The sequence below is a fragment of the Lates calcarifer genome, linkage group LG5, assembly GCF_001640805.2.
Source record: "Lates calcarifer isolate ASB-BC8 linkage group LG5, TLL_Latcal_v3, whole genome shotgun sequence".
NCBI lineage: Eukaryota > Metazoa > Chordata > Actinopteri > Centropomidae > Lates > Lates calcarifer.
Window position 1 is genome coordinate 17,035,171 of NC_066837.1, and position 23,575 is coordinate 17,058,745.

Sequence of the window (23,575 nt, forward strand, 5' to 3'; positions counted from 1 at the left end):
CTGAGAGACAGAGAGAGAGAGAGAGCGACACAGAGAAAATAAGTGAATAGGAATGGGTGAGCACAGGGGAGAATGGGTGAGAGACAGATTTAGGAAGGAAGTTTGGGAGCACTTGGAGAGGATGACGACGTGTGTATTGGTCATCAGTGACACAGGTGCGCTCTGATGTCATAAGCAAAATGCTCCAACCAGGGACCTAAAATGTGTCCAGAGTCCAATGAATAAGGACCGTGTTTGTATAATATTGTTATTAATGTACCAGTGGAGATTAAACTCCAGTAGTGGGCTGAAACTTAAACAATTAAACAATTATTTTCATGATCAATTAATTTGTCTATTGTTTTCTTGCTTTAGGCAATTGTGAAAAATGCCTGAGGTGACATATTCAAATTGCCTCTTTTATTTAGCTAACACCACCTAAATGTATTCAAATTACTGTAATATGTTACATTAAATCTTCAAACTGAAAAGCTGAAACCATCAAATCTTTGGCACCTTTTTTTTGAAAACTACCGAAATGATTAATCAAATACCAATTTAATGTCAACAGACTAATCAATTCATTAATTAAATGGGCTTATATCAGCTTTAATAAAAGAAAAGCTTGATTCAAGCTCTCTCTGCTCATTACATTAATTTGTCTCAAATCTGGTGAATAAAATAATCTCGTGTGTATGTAACGCTGCTACAAAACATGTCATTGGGGATTTTTTTTGTTTGTTTTTTTGCTTTTTATCAACACAAAAAACAAACTTTAATAGCAGACATTTTTAAACAAAGATGCTGCACATGCTACCCCAAGTAATTGTGCTACTATATGCGCACATTCACTTTATGTGTGTGTGTGTGTGTGTGTGTGTGTGTGTACGGATGAGCATAAGAATGTGTGTACAGTACATCACTGTCTGTTTATTATATTGTGATATCAGTGCAGTTGCGGATATTTTCTTGGAAACAGTCCAGGTCTCTTTAAAGTCTTGGACTGACCAGTCTGTTGTGATGTGTGTGTGCGTGCATACATGCATGTAGGCATGAACCCGTGTGTGTGTGTGTGTGTGTGAGAGAGAGAGAGTTAGTGATGTGTTATGAAAAGTGTGTGTGTGCGTGCATGCATGTGTTGGTATTGGTGGTGGAGGGGGAAGGAGGAGGGGTGGTGGAAGGTTCCTTATCTACAGGCCACAGGCAGCTTTTGAGGCTCTTATCAGCAGCCACCATATTGTACTAGCACATCCTCTTGTCCAGCAGGGAGCGGAAAACTCTCCTTGCAACATGGTTCCCTCTCTCTCCCTCTCTTGCTCCCTCTCCCCCTTCTCTCTCCCTCTCTCTCTCTTTCTCTCTCTTTCTCTCTCTCTCTCCCTCTCCCTCTCTCTCTCTCTCTTTCTCTCCCTCCTCACATTTGCCAGTACCAGAGCTCTCCGACTGGCAACCAACGAGAGCATTGTGTCCTCTTGGTGAAGAGATAGACAGGACAGTGAAAGAGAGAGAGAGAGAGAAAGTGACAGAGGTGAGAGTGACATATGGACAGAGGGGTTGAAAGAGACCCGCACCATCCATCTCCACAGTTTCAGAGCGTCTTCGTTCAAAGGAGCAACTTCACAGCAAAAAACAAACATGTACGGTGGGACTGTCTTTTCGTTTCGTTCTGCTTTAATTTCTTTGTGAATATCTAGGACTTTTATTCATTTACTTATTTCTAATTATTAATTTTCAAAGGTAGTCGTCTGAGTTATTTTGAGTGGTGTCAGACAGTTTGGCTCCAATTCTGATATCAGAGATTGACAGACAGACAGTGACAGGCTGGAGTGGAGTGTGAGCGACCTGAAGGAGGAGGAGGAGGAGAAGAAGGGGGAGGAGGACGTTAAACACTGAGGAGATACAACATGTGCGTTCACAGATCACTTGAACTCTGAAGGATTCTGCATGACAAACAGAGGAGCTGCACTAGACATCATAATGTATCTGTAAGTATTCAAGATTACTTAGTGTTTGATTCTATTTTGCATAACTTACCTTTTTGTGCACAAGTGGTTTGCAGCCCTTAAATTTATAATAATAAACATCTAATAGAAGTTTCTGTCATATATTGTACATCTGTTTGTACATTCAGTAAAATATTTCTAATGATGTATATCATTTTGTGGATAATATAAATTTGGTGATTCAGTGGTAAATAGATAAGGGAAGAAATTTAATATAAAATCCTGTAGGTTTCATAGGTAATCACAAACTGATCTGCCAAATAATTAAATACATGTTTTGAGACAGTTTACTCATTACAGTAAATGTGCAGTGAAATATACATTATGAGGCAATAATAAAAATAATATCTGAATTTAAGAAATAAGAAAAGATGTATGTTGTACAAATATAAAATCCAGTTCAGTAAAATAGCTAATTATTAATAATGAATGAAGAATACCTGTAATAAAATATTGGCAGCATAAAGGTTTATCACATTTATCAAAAAATATTTCATTTCTTTTTTTAACTGATGCAAACTATTTGACAGCTCATTGTGCAGAAATGTGAAAGTTAGACTGTCAGAGGATACAGGCTTGACTGACAAAGCATTAAATGCCACAGTATATTATCGATACTAATATAGGGGTAGTCATGACTGTTTTTTTTTCTTAGCTAAAAATGTGTAGCGGATTATGGTTTCAGCTGCAAATAACCTTATAATGATGAGCATTTAACACAGCAACCTTTTAAATATTTGTCTGCAACTCAAGATATTTATATGACAGTAAATATAAAAGTGCTGCAAAATTTGTTGTTTTTTTTTTTTTAAAAAAAACTTACTTATAAATGTCTCTATACATCACTGTGAAGAAAAAGGAACTGTCCAAATATAAAGTCATGACCACTAGAAAAGGCAAAACAGGAACAGTTGCGATTGCAAAACCTGAGAAATCATAAGAGTTTTTAATGCCTTGCAGAGCAGAGCACAAACAAATGCCTCAACAAGTGCAACAGTTACCATCAGAGCTTCAGTATTAGATGAATCAGTAAATTTCCATGAACTGAATTCAGACCTAAACTGTAGACCAGCTTCAAGCTGAGGATTCCCCGAAAACAACTACTCATTACATTTTAGTATGAGCTCTTGTGGTGCTCATGTGCGTATTTTGACCTTTGAACACATCTTATTACCATTACTACATATGCACCAAATGCCAAATATATATCCTGAGTGTGTGTGTGTTTTTATTTTTATTTTTTCTTTTTCTTTTGTTCAACAGGCTCTTTGATATCAATCCAATCTTCACTGAACTGGGACGTTTTGAATGCTCAAAAGGATTTTGACTCACATCCTCAAAATACACACAGACAGACATATAGACAGACAGACTCATTAAGAGCAGCCACTGGAGACCCATTCACAAACATAGAATCTGCTGCTCAGGATGTACTGTAAGAAAAATACAGACATCCAGTTCACATCAGACCGCAAAAACCACCTCGGCTCCACGCTGCACCCAGAGACAATACCACAGGAGTAGCCCTTCATTCAACACAGAAATGAACACATTTTGTTGTTTTGGCACGTTCTCTGATGTTCTAGTGAGGGAATGAATACAGGATCACATTAACTCACACTCTAGATACAGTCAGACAACAGCCGGGAGAGGTGGGAATGACAGGTAATAAGGCTGGATCAGAGGGTAGCTGTACCTCCATCCGAGGCACATATAATTTGGGCTGAGGGATTGAAATTCACATGGTGACCTTGGCGACAATAAGAGCACCTGATGGACCTCAGATTGGGAGGAAAATCTCATTTTTAGTGAGGTAGAGCAGAAAAATATTTTAAAATCTACAGGAAAGTGGAACAAAGGAAAAGGAAATAAAGGGTTATCATTTATGGAAAAGACACGTTGCCTTGGCTAGGAGAGGTTTAAAGGGCTCTTCAGGACCAGCTGCAGGTGGTACACATGAACATGTTAACTATTCTCATACACATATAAAGAGGGACACGAAGCAACGACACACACTGGCAGCACACACTCTGGGCAGCTGAGAGGAACAAGAGCTCGGGATTCCCCCAGAGACTTTACCACCATGATGGAAAAGCTGAACCCCACTGGCCCACCTGCCTCACCCCCCGACCTACCTCGTCCCTCCTCCTCCTCCTCCTCCTCCTCTTCTGGCTTCTCCCCAACCTGCACGTCCACAGAGCAGCGCAGTCCCCCCGAGAACCAGACTTCAGCATCCTTGGATGCTGTCAGCAGCCCACATCCTGCTAACAAGACAGGGCACAAGGGACACACAGACGTCCCCGCCGCTGACTCAGTTCAGACCTCAATCACCACAACGACAGCATTAACCAATCACAACGCAGATAAAGCTGCTGCACCTGAGCCCATCGTCATGGAGACTGAGCAAGAGCCGGAGGAGAAGCAAGGAGGACCAGCGACCACCACCACCTCCACAGCCTCTGCTGCTTCTGCCAACAGGTCCCCAACTCTTTCCTCCCCACCTCCACTCCTCCCGGCACCAGCCAAGACCTCCCCGTGTCCTGTGCCACCTCCAACCTCCACATCATCTTTCCCAGCGTCCTCGTCATCCTCTCCTCTTCCGCCCCACATTCCTGTCATCAGTCTCGGTCACAGCAAGCCCCCTCTGCCGCTCCCCAGCACCCCTTTGACTGCCCTCCATCCAATTCCCAGCCTCTTGCACGGGCCTCACGGGGACATTCGCCGCAGCCAGCAGAGCTGTTTGCCCGTGGCAAGCCCTGGAGGGCCCAGAACATCTGGAGGTCCCGGAGGCCCTTCAGCTCCCTCCCCAGGACCCCTCTTGCCTCAGCAGTACCTGCCTGCACACCCCTTCTTCACCAGGTGAGATTTGGCTTTTTGTGCATTCATCCATTTTGACAGTGTTTTCCAGCATTTTTACCTTACAACTGCTTAAAATTTAGCAGTTTATGTTCATACCATTTATATCACTCATCACACATTGCACATCAGTGAGTGAGCAGAGCGATTTTCTTTTCTCAGATAATTTTTCAAGGCCTAAAGAGGTGCTACATGTTCCACAAGAAAAAATAATGATTGGTGAAAAGTCAGAAAACAATGAATATAATTGTGTATTTTTTAACACTCTATTATCCAATTAATCATTTTACTGATGGTGTTATCCAATATCCAGATGTAATGAGCTAACTGTGTATTAATTAATCATCTTAATGACCAGTCAAATGAAGCTGGAGGTTGCCTTTGAACCTTTGCCTGAAGTATGTCTAATTTTTTATTTAACTTCATCTTGCAAAATATAAAATAATACAAATTAATGTCACATAATCATTCACCCTTTTTTAAAAAAAAAAAAAAAAAAACAGGAATACAAACAGATGTCTGACACTAAACTATAAAATTTACTACAACATGGCTTCCTGAGCTGCTACTAGTAATGATGATGCCGCCTTGTTGGTCACACTGCCAAGTTTCTGTTTCATATGAAACCTCAACTGCTGGGATTTCATGACTTCCCATTGTGATTAATGGCGGCTGCTCTGCACGGTTATGTGAAATTGACAGCAGGATGTGTGCTGTTATACAGGGACCCCACATTTCTCACGCTAAATGTACTCATTAGAACATTTGGCTGCTGGGCATGAAGTTGCATTATCTAGTGTTTTTTTGTGTGCTTTTAGTATCAAAAACCTACCAACCTACTGTAAATCACTTTTGAAACAGTACACCCACTTTTAATTACAGCTAAATTTAGTCGTTGAACTGACTAAAGGCAACAATCAGAACTCTTAAAGCTCTTTTCAGGTTTCAGGAATTGGCAGTTTGTAGCTTACACTCATGTAGAAAGGCATTTATTTGCAGACTTTATCAAAGCCCTCCCACTGTTCATCTATTCTCTACTCCACACAGTCTCCTTCTGTAATAGAAGAGCATCAGCTACGTTAAAAAAGGAGTTTGTTTTTTTTCATTGTGGCTACATCTATGGCTACCCCATCTGTCAGGGAGGTCTGGGAATAAGATTGCCTCCCCACTTCTCTTGGGTTTGTTTGTAGAAGGAGGCACTGATCTATTTCATCCCCCTGAAGAGAAATCAGCTACTAACCAGGCTTAATGAGACTGGGATAAAACTCTGCATGCACACTCAATCAACGCCACCAACATAATCACACCTCAGTTAACGGCTTCCACCATCTTCTTGCTTTCTCCATTCACCATTTAGGATTTCGCTCTCTATTTTGAGTTGTTTAAGGCAAGAGATTGTGGAACAACGTAACATGTTTGTAAACTGTTTTTATATTTAGCTGCGTTTTTTTTTTTTTTTTTTTTTTTTTTTTAGGTTGTACTATGCAATTACCAAAATATCACATTTCCTCACATTTTGTGCTGTGTTTCTATCTCTAGTTCTTACCTGGGTCCCTCAGGAGGAAACTACAGCGTCATCAACAACAGCCGAATCAAGAGAAGACCCTCCTCACACTTTGAAATGGAGATCAATGAATGTGAGTGTCTCTGCATCAAAAGACAGAATCACACTTTGGTATCAGTACAGGCCACAGTTACTGCAGATGAATGTTTGCATGTTTGAAAGTGTGTTGGTGGAATCACTGCCCATAATCTTTAAAGTAATTCAAGGATAAGGTTGGCAATATTCCTTTTTTCTTACTGTCATCAAGTCCTGTGGAAAAAAAAAAAAAAACACAACATGTTAGTTCATCTCTCACTACTTTTCTACTTCCCTACCATGTCTGCGGCTTTCAGCCCCGAGCCCACTGGGTTCTGCTTAAGATGTAAATCTTTAACAATGGATCACAAATATATATGTCTATACTTCAAATGCCTGGGCACTGTAGTTTTTAGCACATAATACTCAAATGGGAGAAAAAGTGCACATGTTTGGGGTCTATTTTCAGCTGCAGGATTAATACACATTTGGTACTCTACTGAGAATTTACAGCAGCATTTGGTGTACAGTGTGTAGTATTGACTCAAAATAAACTACAGTGTTTGTGGAAGTAAAGGAAACTGATGCTCCACTGTGACTCATTTTTAATAATTTTTGAGAAATTATAGATATCCACTGCACAGAGAAATCATGTTTTGGCTACTTGTTAGCACTGGAGGATCATTTTATAATTGATTTGGGTGTTTTAATGGGATTTATTGACAAATATTGAAAAATGTAGAATATACATCAATTTATCATCCAAGGCCATGCACACATACACAGTGTTTATGTGTGTCCAACAGGCCCTCCTCAGAAACTTGCTCGCCGTGTCTTCACCAACAGCCGTGAGCGCTGGCGACAGCAGAACGTGAACGGGGCTTTCTCTGAGCTCAGAAAACTCATTCCCACGCACCCGCCTGACAAGAAGCTCAGCAAGAATGAAATCCTTCGCCTGGCTGTGAAGTACATCAACTTCTTGGTCACTCTGCTCAATGACCAGGCCCAGGACAAGAGCAGGGACTCAGCAGAGGATGAGGCTGAGGATGAGGGTACCACTGCAGGGTCGGACAGTAACAAACTGAACCCTCTATTTCAGTCCCACGCTGCCCCGCCATCTTCAGCCGCCATGGCGACAGCCCACAGAGACAGAGACTCAACTGACTCAGTCATTGCCCTGGCTAATTCCCCAGCAACATCCAGTTGCTATGGTGACACGGACAGTGAGGAAAGCTTTGGGACTAAGACATCTTTGGTGACTCAAGGCATTCTGGGAAAGGTCAAGAGTCAGATAAGGGTGGTGGCAGCCACAAATGATGAGCGGTGACACAGAAGAGAAGCAAACAAAGAGCTGCGCAGCTACTGGGAGTTTAAATGTCACACTGACGGACAAGATGGGATACACAATCGGCTAAAAAGTGTTTGAGGAGCAAGTGTGGTTCTCTCTTCAGTCACACACTGCTTGAAGATCAACTTGCAAGTAGTGTGAATAAGTAGGAGATGGATTCTTGGTGATGATGTTTAGTCGTTTAAACAGTCTTAATGTCTTTTTGAGTGATGTGCAAACATTGGGTGTGAAGCTCTGTGTCTTTAAGTAAAACACTGAAATATGCTATGGGGCTGGCTGAGAGGCACAGAACTCATGTTTTTTTTTTTTTTTGTTTGTTTTTTACCAAAATAAGGCCACAGTGTTCCTTTGTTAAACATTACACCTCAATTTCAAACAATTTAAATGAATTATGCAAAACAGGGTCATGGTAATGTAATTGTAATTGTCTCAGGCTAGTGTGTGTAAAAAAAAAAGTAAAATCTCGGGTTAAAAAGGGGGATAAAAATCCTTTTTTTTTGTTCTAATCTAAATTCAGCCTCAGAAGTTTACATGTAAATAATCAGCATTTCTCCAGTACAGTTACAGTAACTGTGTCTGTAGAGAAATACATGACGTGCATTCATGAATCGAAGTTGCAGTTTTCAATGTTCCTCCTGTTCTTATTGTCAGAGAAGTAGGTCTGACTGGTCCCACCCTGACATTGTGACACACTTGTACCAGACAGAAATAAAGTGTGTTTTAGTTTGCTGTTCCTTATTTGACATCCTCTTATTGCACTCCAAAGACTGCTCTTTGTCAGCACGATTTCTCAACACATCCAAATGTTTCGCTGCTTTCAGTTTAGGGAACATTCATGTATTCCCAGAGTGTTTAGTAAGTAGCAATCTTGGAGTGACTTGATCACAATAACCATCACAGGTCAATTGTAAAAATGCAACGCTATTAGATTAGGTTAATGATAGGGGGAAATTTGCTGGAAATGTAGCTCTTTTAACTTAGTTTATGAATGTCTATTTTGAACAATAATATGCACATGCTCTAACTCCTGTGCCCATATGTTCATAACTCAACACAACAAATTTGTCACCACATATTATATGGGCTGAATAGCCAAAAGCCAAACTCCATGTTGTTTGTTTGTGCTGTCCACCAGGATGACAGATTGATAACGGTACTTTTAACAAGGAAGTCATAAACAACACCAGTTTAAAAAAAAAAAAAAAAAAAGCCGGATAAAACTGTTCGCTGACATTACTGTGACAGTCCCAGCCCTGGAAAATAGACAAAAAAAAGTGTTGCCTTAATTGTCATCCCATGACCTGTTTCCCAGGCAGCAGATTTGGGAAGGAATGTTTCACATGTATTTTATGCATTTTTGATGTGTTTGTTCAAGCCATCAGGTGGATGTGACAAAGAATTAGCAAAGAGGTTGATGTAACAGCAACAATTCTAGGTGTGTGGTTATGTGTGAGGATGGTCAGGGTGGATGTGGGATGCGGTTAGAGATGGGGTTCAGCGTGGTGGGGGGATTGTATAAGTGAAAAGTTTGGGGGGTCAATTGCAGCTGTGCTATGGTGCTGGTGCCTCTTTGCTTGGCTCTATCAAGTGGCCAGGAAACGCCTACAGTTAGTGCTGTCTCATTGACGGCCAACGAGTTTCCTGGAGGAGGGGTGGTGGCTGTGTGAGCGTGTGTGTGTGTGTGTGTGTGTGTGTGTGTTTGATGGGTTTTTGGACATGTGGGGTGGCAACCGCTGCGTGGAAGAAGGGAGTGGGGAAAAACAGAAAGAGAAAACAGCCACCAGGATGCTCTGGGAACCCCTATACAACCGGTTTCGGGACCACACAACAGGAAGAGCTGCTTTCACAACACTGCTACGGCTGCTTCTGTCCGCTCTGCTGTGCCAGGCTGGTCTGTCACCTCCCTGCTTCACTCTGAAACCACAGAGAGGATTACAGACAGAGGCAGGGGTCACACAAATTAAAGGAGTGCTGCACTGTTCTGCAATTGCACATACTTTTTTGTAGCCAGTTTTGTAGCAACACAATTGACAAACTCTCACGAAAGGCCTCTTGATATCATGGTGTGATGCATTACAGGATAAACAAATAAAAATATGTTTTTCAGACATTTTTACTTTAGTCACAGGTCACAACAGAAAGAGCACATAATGACATAAAAAATGGCCACATTCCATTTAGGTGATCCAGCTCCAGGGTCCTTGTACTGTGCATAATGGCTCATTGCTTACTGGGACACTTGATTGACTTGAGCCTTCACTAAATCTGCAATAATTTGCAATAACAATATATCAAAGGAGCATTTAGCAGCTACAGAGACAGATATTTCTCTTAGGACTTGGTAGAGGCCAAAAACAGAACTTATATTTACCAGGTGTTCAGAGACACATCCAGTTTTATATAAAACTTTATATAAACCTTTTTATATAAAATATTGCAGTGATGCAATATTGGTCAAAATGAAACCACAGCTTAGAAACATTTAGTTGAGACTGCTGGGGTGTTAACTTTCTCTCCTCCTTCTGATACAGGAGGCCAAGTGGGGTGATGCTGGCCAGGCTGGGACTCAGAGATAATGGCCTTGCCTCCACCCCTTCTCTTCCAGCCCTCTGTTGTGCCCCTCTTGCCAGCGGAGTTACACCCACATGCACACAGAAATACCATTAGCTCTATTTCACCAGTCGTGTACAGACTAACTCTGCCCGTCTCACGAGAAGTGTTAATGCTAATAATAAAGGTTCTTGGTCAGTGTAGAATGAGTGAAAATATTTTAAATATGTATCTTTAATATTTGTAAAACAGATCATACTTGCAACAAAATGTGTGTTGAGACATTTTGTGTGAAATTGTGACGACAGCACTAAAAACAGACATAAAAGCAATTCTTTTATAATGAATGTTTTTTAATTAAGCACTGAAGAAGATTAAAGTATTAGAAGAAAGTGCTGAGTGACTGATGTACTGTACAGTATAAGTATAATATAACTTGCCAAACAAATAAGTTTAAATTCACCTTGAATTTACTGCTCATGTTAAGTGATGCATGTTAATGCAGTGAGAAAATCTGCAAAGAAAGAATCAGAGACAGACTGACAAAAAAGTCTGTTTCAAAGATCGCCAAGATGTCAAAATAAGAGTTAAAGGTTTCTGAATTATACATTCTCATGGTACTAATTCACAACAAATACATGTTTTTACATTTGTTATACACTTTATAAACATGCTCCATTCAGTCGATCATTCAGTTTTCAGAACTTTCCCTCCTTGTTTCACCAGCGAGTCCACGCTGTCGTTCACCGTTCCTCCCATATTTTTCACAGCTTCGTCTGTCTTTTCTGACATGCTTTTGTTGCCTAGTTTTCGTCTGCCCACTTCAGTTACTGCAGATCCAGCAGCTGCCCCAATAGCTCCGCCGACGACACCTCCCAAAAACACACCGAGCACCAGACCCAGCAGTGCACCCCCAATGACTACCTTGGGCACCTGTTTAGCAGTAGTCCCGATTTTCTCCCACACTGAGCTCTCAGCCACCATTTTGACCCCTGCTTTGGCCCCAGAGCCCACCTTCCCCCACACCGGACTCTGTGCCACCATCTTTGCACCGGCGCCGATTCCAGCTCCAACTCGCATGGAACTGTCAGCCACCAGTTTAGCTCCGGTTTTGGCCCCAGATCCTACTTTTCCCCACATTGGGCTCTTTGCCAAATCCTTTGCCCCGGCTCCGAGCCCAGATCCGACACGCATGGATCTGTCTGCCACTACTTTGGCCCCTGAACCAACTTTTCCCCAGACTGGACTAGCTGCTGCTGCTTTTGCTCCAGATCCCACCCATGCAGTACCATCTACCACCACCTTGGGAACTCTGTCTCCTACTAGTTTGGACACATGTCCGGCACTAGCTCCCACTTTCCCCCACACTGAACTATCAACCACCATCTTCTGGACATTTTGCGCTCCACTGCCAACTTTCTCCCACACAGGACTACTTTTCACGTTCTTTGCTCCCTCACCGACCCACACAGAGCCATCTGCCAACAGTTTGGGTAACATTTTTGCACTAGACTCCATTTTCTCCATAAAGGAACGAAGGAGTGAAGGGGACAAGCTTGACATCGTGATAGGAGGAAGGCTTTCGATGTTCATGGTGCTTACACTCATCTCTGCCTCATCCCTTGTTTTCTCAATCTCATCCTCTCTCACTTCCTCTTCTGCTTCAGCCACAGGCTGCATGTACGGATAGAGTGCCCGCCTGTCAGAGCGGAGCTGTTCAACGTCTCCTAGTTTTTCTTGCTCTAGCTTTTTGCCTCTTTTCTCCCTTGCTATCTCTACCTGTCTCTGCCTAACTCTGTTCTCCGCCTCCTGAAAAGCAGGAGAGGAATAACACTTTCCTCCAGCCTCCTTCACCGTCTGCTCCACCTTCTCTAGCAGCTCCGCCACATTCCTCCTCTCCCCCCTACCTCTTCCCCCCTCCGATCACATGAAACCTGTCCCGGCATTTCTCCACGAGGTTTAACAAATCCCCCCGTTGACCGGCAAGGTACGCCTCCATGCTGCTGTCTCCTGCCTTCCCACTCTCCCTCAGTCTATCTGCATAAGTAAAGAGGACCAGCGTGTGTTTCTGGACTGCCTCTGGGCCAAAAACAGTTTCGAGGGCCCTGAGCGTCTGGAGCTCGGTCTTTGCAGGCTGGTCTATGGGAACGCACAGGAGGAAGGCGTGGGGACCAGGACTGGACAAAGCAACACAGGAGGAGACCTGAGCTCGCACCTCATCTGGAGTATGCTCTGAATTGAACCAGTCTGGGGTATCCACCACTGCCACCTGCAGGTGAGAGAGGAAACACATGCAGCAATAAGAAAACACAGTCAAATCATGGGAAACCTGCCAGATTCTATTGTTTTATGACACAAAACAAGAAGAGGGTGTCAAAGATTAGATTCTGGGCGTTAACGAACATCTCAGTAACTTTTAAAACACTGACCCTTCTTCCTTCAACCAGTCCTTTCTTTTTCACACACTCCTGAGTGATGGTTGCGAAGCTGTCTGGGTATGACTTAAACTCCTCTCGCCCCAGGATCCTGTTGCCAGCTGCACTCTTCCCTCCCCCAGATCGCCCAACCAGCACCAGGCGCAGCTCTGGGGAGGACAGGGAGGCTGAGGAGGGATAGGCAGTGGCAGCAGCAGTAGCAGCGGCAGCGGCGGCAGAGGTCGATGAGGAGGAAGAGGGGAATGAGGAAGGAAAGGCGGCGAAGGTCGGCGAGGAAGGGGAGGAGGAGAAGACGGGTGAATGAGGGCTAGAAGTAGGAGACGCCTCCGGGGATTTCTCCTCAAAGCTGTTGATTCTGTGATGAACTGAAAACAATCAGGTGTAACTGAGAGTTTAATATGGAAATAAAAAATGGAAATTATTTTTTAAACATTCAACATTGTATAAATGAACTGATATAATATGAGACAGTGAGGTCCTGTGACTCACAAGTAGTAACCATCTTTGGACTTGACTGGGCCTCAGACATTTGTGAGAGTATAGCTCCATCTACAGAGGAAAAACAGTAGATATGAGTCCTGTACATTTTCTGGTCAACCTTTTCTTCTTCTTTTTTTTTTTAACAACATATTGTGATGTAGAACACAAGTGGTTGCAAAAATGGGATCCATTGGCATTTACCTTGATTTAGTCTGAAACTGGGCGTCCTCTTCACCTCCCTGTCATCATGCGACTCTGAATATGACTGTCGCTCTGCTGCTGGAGTTGAATGAAGCCCATTAGATACTTGACTTACACCCACCCTTGCCTCCATCTCATCCCTCTCTTGTCTCCTACTCCTCTGTGTTTCCGTGTCGGTAATGCGCGTTGATGCGACCATCTCTCTTCTTTCTTCTCTTTGAGCTCTGTAGCTTTCCATAAGTTCACGTTTTCTGTCATTCACTCGTTTCTCCAGCTCTCTCTCCTGGGCTGTTTTCATGTGGTATACCCCATTTTGCTGCACCATTCTCTCCACCTGTTACATCAATAACAAACTATAACTCACATTTAGAATTAAAATGTCACGTTTTATAATTCCTGCACTGTGGGATAAATTCCCATGTCGTCCAAAGTTACAGTGTTATTAACCTAATTATCAATACCCAAACCTGTCCTGACTACAGCTGGGTGTGATTGCATGAGTATGAAACAGGGCGTTGCTGGGAAACTCTACAGCATGCTCAGACAAAAACAATTAAAACAAAGAACTCCAACACATGCAGTATGCAATAAAACTGAAGTTAAAAAGTACTTGACAAAATCTCAAAATCCACTTCAATTCCACCTCACTCCTGGTGTTTTTTAATACCCAAAAAAACTGATAAAACTATGAGATGACTTTTGACACTCATTAAGAAATGTGCCAAAATGTGTGTGTGAACTCAACACTGACACTAATCGTTCTCTCTTACCTTCTCCAGCAGCTCGCAGACCTGCTCCCTGTCCTGTCGCTGGCGATTATTGATGACATGGTACCTTCCACCACAGCGCTCAATCATCTGCCTCAGGCCTGGGTGCTCTTTCTGCAGGTATTCCTGTGGAGAACAATTTGGTTTGTGTGAATTTAGACTTGCAAATGGTTTGCCTCTCCTGCTAATAAAACCAGTGGCTGATTTAGTCCAAATTGGAGACAATGAATGGTGATGTAATATTGCTGATACTGATGACTTGAAAGATGCCAGGTGCACATCTCTAATACCTCTGCTGTTTTTCCCATCAAGTAGTCCCCGCAAGTCAATAGGACCAGGGTGTGATCCAGCGCCTCCCTCCCAAAGAGCTCCTCCAGCTCTGCAGGCACACGACCTTCCATCTGGGAACACCAGGGAGAGGGGGAGAGGAAAAGACAAATTCATTAGTAAAAAAAAAAATTTGTTCATTAAAATTAACTGATAAATTCACTGCCAAATTATTGGCAACAAGATAGAAATTATTCATGTTGTATGCTGGCTATATTTTGTTTTCATCTTCAAAAGGAAATAAACATGATATTAAGACACACAAGAATGTGACTTTTACAATGACTTCATTTCGAGGAGTAATTTTCTTCCTGTTCCAGATGTCATCAGAAAAAAAAAAAAAACCTAACATAACTGCCATAAAAGCTTAAACACATCAAGCAAAGACTAAAACCAACCTCTGTGAACTGGCTAACTGGCACCAGCAGCAAAATACCATGTGGACCTGGTGCTACCAGGGTCATTGCTCGCTCTGTCTCCCCCCTGACACTGTCCTCCATCTTGCCGCCTGTCCAGTACCATCTCGGCGCCTCCACCAGGGTCACGCTCCTGCCCTCAGAGACGCCCTGTCGCACCTGGCAGCTCCTGGAGGCGGCGGGAGAGATGGGGGACAGCTGGCCCAGGATAGTGTCTGCTGATGACGTCTTTCCACATCCAAGGTTCCCCAGAAGAACAAGCCTCAGCTCTGGGGGCGAGGACCCATAGTAGCTACCTCTGAAGTGCTCACTCATAGCTGAAAAGAGAGAAAGGATGACGAGGAGTGCTAATTCAGTACCAAAGATTGCTTGAAGCTACTCAAACTAACCAACTGCATGGGCACGTTGTGAGAATGAACATTTTCATATGAATATAAGGTTTGTCTATGAAGACTTTGAGAAGCTGAAACCACATGCAAATAAAACTGGAAAAACAGGGAACTGGACAGGTCGAGTAGGAGACTAATCATCTAATCTGATATTTGATATATGGATAGGGTGAGAGACTTCTTAAAATAAACACAAACACAACACAAACAATAAACTTTCACCTGCATTTATAGGATACCTTTCATCTCTGTCCAGAGTGTGTGCTTGTGTCCTACACTTAAAAGATCAGTCTGCATATTTAATTTCTGCACTTAATTCCTACTTATTCTCACCTGTTGAGAGGATGGAATGAATCAGGCTTAACAAGAACTAAGACAATTGATAATGGCTGTACACTTGCTCAGTAAAGCTTTCATTTCACTAGAGCCTTTCTTAAGTTTCTCGCTGCTTCCTCGTTTTTTTCAGTGTGCATGGTAATGCCACACCTTGCCAGTCTTGTCCAACTACATTCTACTTCTACTTTGACTTTTTATATTTGGAGTGATATACAAACATGAACAAACACATCCACCTACAAATGTACACAAAAATAAAGCCCCTGACATGTGGCACTATGATACCACAAAACAGTGCAGTGTTTCAAGACTATACATATTTAATACTGAAGTGAAACTCAAACTTGGCATTAAACTAATACTGTGGTACTAACAAGTGGTAGTATTGTAGTATTTTCAAAGCTGACATAACACTGACAACCATTTGCTCAGACCTGTGCACAGCTGGTATAAATACACACCACAGTGCATTTTACATACATGGGTAAATTCTTGTTACCAAATAATAATGTGGCCAAGACACCTATGATTTATCATTATTGATAATTTGGTAAATAGATGCATTACACAAACTATAAGAAATATACTTACTCTGTGTGAGGTCCGAGCTGTGTGAGGTTTTTGATGCTGCGTTGATGTATTGTCCCCTCTGAGTGCTCTATGTGTTCAGATGGCACTGAATTACGTGTCTCATCCACACAACTTCTGCATGTCGGCTCCCAGTCGAATGCTAAAAGCTGCCTGCGCAGGTGAGATTCAGGCAGTCTGACCACTCCCAATTTCGAACTCATGCACGCGCGAATACACTCATTAAGTAGATGTTTTCGTGCACAACAGGTTTCTTTGTTTGCAGCCTGCTAAGCATTCCAAGATGGGGTGGAGGTGTATCCCAGGGTGCATGTGAATCATTCTACCATAGTTTTATCTACCACACCCATGAAGTGTCACAACTCATGGATGTCTGTCAAATAAGCTGTCCTTCCAGATTTATAGACTTTCAGGTTAGTAAATATCCTAATACGCTGCAGTTGCCATCTCGAGGTGGCACTGTGGGCCCAGACAGACACGACAATTATATAATGTAATTAGGACCTTGTGTCGTGTGTCATTGATTAAGAGTTCACAAAATAGTTCTTTGCTACAACTGCAATCCTGAATAGTTTATAAAACCCATGAAGCCTCGAACTTTAATTCTTCAGTCTGGGACCTTTGTATTATCTATAAAATGTTTTCAAATCACAGGTGTCGAATTCATTGATAATTTGAGCAATTACAGACAAATAATAGACCTCATTATAAAATGAAAGTAATGATTTATAGTACAAACCATAGGTGAATTCACAATTTATGAAACCACATCAAATCACCCTGTATCTCTCAGCATATATTAAGACTGATCTCAATGGTGTGGTACAGATTTACAGATACAGATGTACAAACACCTGCAGCTTGAGCTCTGGGCTCCCATCTAGAAAATATATTCACTAGTACAAATTCTGAATTAAAGGAATAAGACTGACCATTAAGCTGTTTTTAGAAAACTTAGAAAACATTGAAACATGTTATTGGAAGATCTTCACAATGCGATGATCACACATTTAGATGAGAAATGAATTATTAGTGGCTTCTGCATCTTGACTTTCTCCTGTGCAGTCAAATGAATCATCAGCTAGGACTCACGTCAGAGGTGCAAAAAATACACTGAGACTACATTTCTGTAACTGAGCTAATGCATACTTGTAATTCTCTAAAATTTTTGAATCAAATGTAATCATACAGAGGAAATTGTGTTAACTTTATATTCAAGTATAAAACTAAGAGACTGTCAAGAGACTAACCAACCTGCACTGACACAGGCACAAGATGTCTGTGTCACTATTCTGATGAAGAAAAGTTGTGTAATTTAGTGTTCAAATACATCTTTTAATTAACCAACTGATAGAAAAACGTAAAGCTGATACATTCAAGTAAACTTATATACTTGTAATTAACACAAAAATAATGTGTAAAACAGATATTCTTTTAGAACCAAATATATTTGATTCTTATTGTCCATATGTAAATTAACCTAAAGCGTTTTTCAGCATATCACAACATGCTACATATGGCCAGTGTGGTCTTCATCATCACTCACAGACCAGGCATCACATAAGCAATGTTTTCCAGAGTGGAGGCCTTAAAAAACAACAACAAAGTGATTTTAAAAAAACAAGTGTTTCCTCCTTAAGTCATAAATTACTGGAAGAACAATCATGTCACTGTATGTAGGACTTGTGGAAAATATACAGTGTATGTGTGCGAGGTCAAGTCTAGGTATCTCTCACCAGTGTGTGTTGTGTGCAGCTCCTGAGCTCTGGTATCTGTGCAGTGAGGTAGATTAGAGGAGCCAGGGAACACAGCAAAGAGTCCAGGAGCAGAGACAAGCTACTGGACATGCTCACCATTTTCTGCAAAGACACAAACAGAGGCCAAAGATTCCCTCATTTACTGAATATGCTGCACGTTCTCCAAAGGCTAAATGAAACATGCAAAAACCTGTTTGTGTCAGTGCTGGAGCAGACTGACCAGCCAAGTGTTTTCATTTGTAGCACTGCCATATCTCACAGCCTTCAAAATGTCTTTCCATGACTTTTCCCAAAATACTTTTTGCACAAATTAGTACTGTTCGTTTTCAAAATCTTGTGAGAGAAAACAAAACAGCACCTCCTACAATAACATGCATATTGTAAAAAAAATCCTCCATAAGAATCAATATGTGAAAACAATACTTTGAGTTTTGCATGTATTTTTGACTAGATATAATATATTCTCTTAAATAACAAATTTTTAAAATCAGTTTTAATACAGTCTTTTAGACAAGCAGCTTTAACACAAGGGGATCCAAGTATGTATGACCCAAAAATATATTTCTAAAAACCCTGACTAAGAGTAGTTTTCTACACTTGGTAGGAGAACCACTGTCCTATCATCTGAGCCACAAAACTCAAAATAAACATCTTCTAACCATACACTGTGGATGTGAGTTAGTGTTATTTCATTTGGTTCTGTGACTTTTATTTGTCTATGTTGCCTGATGCACACCTTATAGATGAGAATAAATTTCAAAAACACATCATCATGTAAAAGAACAAGCTGAATTTGAGCTTCTTTATTCTAAAATGTAGGAAAATGTTGTAACTAATCAAAATTATGTTGATGTTTTGGTGCATTTTTCAGCTCCAAGATTAAAATTGCCATTAAAAAAATAAAAAAGTATTCAATACAAATCAAGCCCCAGGCTGTGAGAAATGTTTGCTTTATGTCCACTGAATCTACTTACATCTGTCTCCTGAAGATGGTGTCCAATCAGGGACAAGGACTCCCCCAGGAGGTGTAGGTGAGCTGCAGCACTGACAAGATCCCCATCAGAGCAGCCAGGACTCCTGGATATGGATCCAAGAGTGTCCCATGCTGAACCAATGGGACTGCATGTGGGACTAAAGGGACTGCAGGTGTCAGTCATGGGGCTAGAACATGCTGGATTAACTGCAGAGCTAGCTGCAGTAGCAATGGTTGGCACTGAGCTAGGAACAGGTATGAACAGAGAGAGCCTGTGGATTTCTGGAGTGACAGGAGGCCTGACAGGTCTGGTAACGGTACAGTCTGCCATGTTGTGCTGGCCATTGAGATATACTGTGTACTCTGGTATGGAGCTGGGACTTGCCTGGGAGAAGCACAAAGGTAGAAAGATGATGATGAGCTGAAACGAAAATATAAAGTATACTTGAGAGAAGCTTTTGGACAGTTACCTGATCAATGCTGCCCTCTGCTGTGCAACATGAATGCAACAAGTTGTCCTGGGCATCCTAGAAGAGCATTAATATATCAGTCCTGAGGCTGGAAAGGAAAGGGTGAAATCACAGGCTGTTTCTATCAATCCTGAGCAATGGAGAGTTTTAGCAGCTGAGGATTTCTTTGATCAATCATGCAGGTTAAAGTCAGTCTCCAGTAGAAGTTTGTCAAGCCTCTTTGATGATCAAAAATGCTCAAAATGATCAAAAATGTTTAATCCCATGTCCTTACATCTCAACTGTTCTCTCACCTCTTCTCCTCCTCCTCTCTCCCCCAGTCTGTAGTGAGGCACAGAGACGGGATAGACAGGCAGGAAGCACGAGGACTCTGCTCCATAAAGTTCAGGCTCAGTTCCACTATTATCTGCACATAAGGAGATTATTGTGATGCAATTCACAAGATAAGCTAATTATTTTATCTACACATTATTTACAAAGTGATATATAATAGATTTTTTTTTACAATGTGCCATTTATTCATATCTGTACTGATATCATCGCTGATAACAGAGAACACATTTCTGCATCCAATGGAATGTCCCCTCCCTGCACCCTTAGACACTGTGATCATGTGATTACTCTTGTTTTTAACTACATAAACACATGCACATACATTTACCCTAACTGTTTACTCCTTACCAGGCTTTTGTCTCATCTTGCTGAGGGAGCCTGCTGATTCCTGAAAAAGTAGAATAATAACCCATTACATTTGCAGTAACCAAGGAAATTCACAATACAATCATAGTATTTTGCCAACATCAACAGTGGTACCATGATAAAGTAATGGTAATGGTCTTTTTAAAATGAATTCATAAAGTAAAAAATAACCCTACACTATTATGACAAATTCTCAGAGCGCAAGAATCGTCGTACTGAATTATTCACATCACTACAATGAACTTTGAATTTTATAGTTTTATAGACAGCTGAGACGAAACAGCACGTACCAAACTGCACAGTATGAACCTATTCATGTACACACACTGCCATAAACTTGCAAAAAGCTGCCACCACAGTTCAGTTTAAATGTCTGCAGTCGAGGAGGGAAAACAACTCTGCCACTGCAACACAACATGTTAGAATATTGATGCCAGTGCATCAGTACAGTGGGGCTTGGAAATTGTGCATGTATTATGATTTGTCTCACCACTCATCGCAGCTCAGTGTCAACATTCAGCTAAGAGATAACTTTACCTTGTGAGGCCTCTTGGTGCTATGTTCCTCAACATCCAACTCTGGTTCCTCCAGGTCCTCCATATTCATCACGCTGGGAGACCTTTTCCACTCTCTCTCTAGCTGCATCCACTCACTAGGCCTCCTTCACCATCCATTTATACAGCCAGCAATGACAGGGAGTGCGATCCAGACAGCAGCAACACTAAATAGAACATAGATTGGAAAACATGATTTGAACTGAATATTTTGGGGTTTTGGACTGTTGGTCGGACAAAACAAAATATTTAAAGATGTTTCTGTTGGCTGTGGGAAATTATAGCAGGCATCTTTTACTCTTCTGACATTTCATATACAATTAATCAACTGAATGAAAAAATCTTCAGCCCTATTTCATAAACAATTCCTTTAAAGTATACTCCAAAGCTTAATATTATTTTGACGCTATGTGTAACCCTATTTGAATGTTCATGTTGTTAACATTTAGACAAAAAATTAGGGTTGACAAAATGTATTACTCTAAAAGGTGTATGACTTAACCCAGATACGCTTGCTGAAAGTTTGGCACTGGCACTTGGGCAAGTGAATGAGTCATTAACTGTCGATTTCAACTGACTTTACAGGATTGTGGTTTGCCATTGTAAGCAAAAATAAGAGGAAATTGCAGGTGCAGTGTTGCCAGATTGGATTTTTATGGCCTCTTCTCTTTTTCTTTAATTGGACAGAAACAATTTATTACAGTTGTTATAATTTGGGCTACTTTTTGTACCATTAGGGCAGTTTCCACCTATGAAAAGTTAAGTTATATTCCAGAGGTTTTCAAACTGTGACAGAGACTTGCAGGGTGCAGAGGGAGCGATGAGAGGCAGAGATAGTGTGCGAGGTGAAAGTACAGATGCAGGCGGGTGTTCTTCAAACAAACCAACTAGTTACTCTATTTTGGCTTGTTTATCAACACACATAATGTCAAATAATGTCACTTGACGCTGCAGGGGTTGTGCAGCATCTTCATGCTGTTCTTATCACTTCTTATCACTGGTTATGTAGTATTTGCAAGGTGTAATTTGTAGCTGTGACTTGCTGCATATGTGCTGCTTTGATTATGTTGCTGGTTATTTATTTGTTTGTTTGTTGTTTTATATTATTACAGAGGAGGTTAAACACATGTGGAGCATGTGTGTCCAAGACAAATTTCCATATGGGGGAAATTAAGCTCCCATACAACAGCTGGAAGCAATTATGTTATACTAACATAGCCAGTGGTGGTCGATGGCTGCAGTTTCTGTCAAAAATCAGTCGCATCTCAGTCAAGTCTAAACACACAGACATAATACACATATTTTTAGATTAAGTGTGACTTACACTTTGTTATGCTATCTGGGTTTTCTGATACTCGTGTCAATAAATGCACTTAGAAGTCATTGAAAAAGACGCTTCAGATCTTGCCTGAAAATCATCAGGTATTAAAGTTATCTTCACAAAATAATTCACTGATAGACAGCCTATCTGTAAATTCATGAGCAGACTACAAACGGACACTGCTATTAGCTAATTCGGCACATAAATTTTCCAAAATGTAAACATATATGACGAATGGGCAAGTTATGGGCACTGGTTGAAGTACTTTTTGTCTAGGTGTTCCAATGTTACTAATAACACAAGAGTGAACTTGGGACTCTCTGCTCCGACGGTCTGTATAACACCTTTTATCTAAATTAAGTGAAAACAAACGGATAAGGATATATGCGCTGAGGACAAGCTGTTCGTGTCGCCATATTTTAGGTTCAAAGTTTGTCGTCGACGTTCCTAGCTTACAGCCGCAGCCAACAGAACAACCGAAACTTCAATGAAAGCAAACGTTAACTTAAAAAAAAACCTTGAGCGCTGAGCTTATCAGTCCACTGAACAACGAGTAGCGACTGTAGCCTGACAGACAACCTCAAACCCGGACAATCCTTGTCGCAGGTAGCTTCGGGTAAACTCACGGTCTCAACCTTTTGTCAGTCACGTAGCTGGAAAGTGTGGGAGAGAAACTGCTGATTCACGTTTAGCACTTCCCCGGCCTCTTTCTCCCTCCCTATCCCGCTGTCCGTCATTCCGCTGATTCATGTTAAGCTTGAGCAACAAGTAACTGATTTAATAGATCACCTATTATGATATGCAGCTGCCAGCTGCCAGCTGCCAGCTAGGTTAGTCAGTCTGCAGGTCTAGGTGACACGATTCTCACAACATATCCTCTGAATATATATTTTTAATCTTTGTAGATTCTGCCTGTGCATTTAAATGTATGCTATGGAATTTTAAAATATCATTTTTATGCGGGCCTTTACTAAAGGAAAGAATTTTTGATCATATGAAATGAGTTCTTATTTTTTTTTTATGTATCCCTGAAATCACAAATAACAAATTTGACTCAACATGACAACCCTTTCTCACGTGATTGAACTGGAGCAAATCTCTGCAGCCAGCCTCTAAAATATTGTGAAAAGTCTCCCCAGGAGTGTCGAGGCTGTTATATCAGTACACTCATGCTCATAGTTTTGGGATGTGATGATCACATATAGGTGTAGCTCTCAGGTACCCACATACTTTTGCTAATGTAGTATAAGTTCTCCTAGCAGCACTGAATTGCAGGATATTTGTAACACTTAACACAAGTCATAACAAGGACATATACAGAATGTCACAGTTACATAAGAGTGTGAGATAAAGCATCCAACCAGACAGCGAAGTATAGCATGTGATGTCAAGGTCATTCCCACGTTTTTATTTCGTCTTGACCTGCCTTATTGAAACAGCATTTGAACAGGTCATTAGAAAGATTTTGATTTTTTTTTCATTGGCTTTCAATCAGATTGAGAATTTAGTTCAAAGTTCACTCCAGACATAAAACCAAAGCACACTTTGAG

The 23,575-nt window shown here is 41.3% G+C and overlaps 3 protein-coding genes across 5 annotated transcripts; 1 reads left to right on the forward strand and 2 right to left on the reverse strand.

Moving 5' to 3' along the window:
- Positions 1 to 1,273: 1,273 nt before the first annotated feature.
- Positions 1,274 to 8,500, forward strand: lyl1 (LYL1 basic helix-loop-helix family member). 3 transcript variants are annotated; one of them, XM_018664983.2, is made up of 5 exons: positions 1,274 to 1,613; positions 1,714 to 1,961; positions 3,243 to 4,838; positions 6,375 to 6,472; positions 7,221 to 8,500. In XM_018664983.2, the coding sequence occupies exons 3-5, from the start codon at positions 4,063 to 4,065 to the stop codon at positions 7,739 to 7,741; spliced, it is 1,395 nt and encodes a 464-aa protein (XP_018520499.1). In that variant the 5' UTR covers positions 1,274 to 1,613; positions 1,714 to 1,961; positions 3,243 to 4,062; the 3' UTR covers positions 7,742 to 8,500. The 3 variants fall into 3 exon arrangements, with proteins under 3 accessions (XP_018520499.1, XP_018520500.1, XP_050926633.1); XM_018664984.2 differs by having other exon boundaries at positions 1,718 to 1,961; XM_051070676.1 differs by having other exon boundaries at positions 1,773 to 1,961.
- A 143-nt stretch (positions 8,501 to 8,643) lies between these two features.
- On the reverse strand, positions 8,644 to 19,009 carry LOC108875826 (uncharacterized). Its single transcript, XM_018664982.2, is given in 10 exon segments — positions 8,644 to 12,236; positions 12,238 to 12,581; positions 12,742 to 13,112; positions 13,237 to 13,296; positions 13,429 to 13,762; positions 14,199 to 14,321; positions 14,486 to 14,596; positions 14,921 to 15,255; positions 16,255 to 18,110; positions 18,983 to 19,009. Coding segments are annotated over 8 exon segments (2,913 nt in total). The 5' UTR covers positions 15,254 to 15,255; positions 16,255 to 18,110; positions 18,983 to 19,009; the 3' UTR covers positions 8,644 to 10,999.
- LOC108875821 (uncharacterized) lies at positions 19,009 to 22,761 on the reverse strand. Its single transcript, XM_051070281.1, has 6 exons — positions 22,543 to 22,761; positions 20,688 to 20,871; positions 20,133 to 20,172; positions 19,726 to 19,857; positions 19,344 to 19,402; positions 19,009 to 19,113 (listed from the first exon to the last, which is right to left on the reverse strand). Exons 2-6 carry the CDS (start codon positions 20,793 to 20,795, stop codon positions 19,009 to 19,011), a joined length of 444 nt encoding a protein of 147 aa, XP_050926238.1. The 5' UTR covers positions 20,796 to 20,871; positions 22,543 to 22,761.
- Between the last annotated feature and the right edge of the window lie 814 nt (positions 22,762 to 23,575).

Bases quoted from the DNA above. Each gene is read 5' to 3' on its own strand.
- lyl1 (XM_018664983.2), top strand. From the start codon at position 4,063: ATGATGGAAAAGCTGAACCCCACTGGCCCACCTGCCTCACCCCCCGAC. The intron at 4,839-6,374 runs GTGAGATTTGGC...TTCTATCTCTAG, and splicing joins GCACACCCCTTCTTCACCAG to TTCTTACCTGGGTCCCTCAG. The intron at 6,473-7,220 runs GTGAGTGTCTCT...TGTGTCCAACAG, and splicing joins TGAAATGGAGATCAATGAAT to GCCCTCCTCAGAAACTTGCT.
- LOC108875821 (XM_051070281.1), bottom strand. From the start codon at position 20,795: ATGCAGCTAGAGAGAGAGTGGAAAAGGTCTCCCAGCGTGATGAATATG. The intron at 20,173-20,687 runs GTAAAGTTATCT...CTACTTTTTCAG, and splicing joins GCACCAAGAGGCCTCACAAG to GAATCAGCAGGCTCCCTCAG. The intron at 19,114-19,343 runs GTACACAGTATA...CCATTGGTTCAG, and splicing joins AGTCCCAGCTCCATACCAGA to CATGGGACACTCTTGGATCC.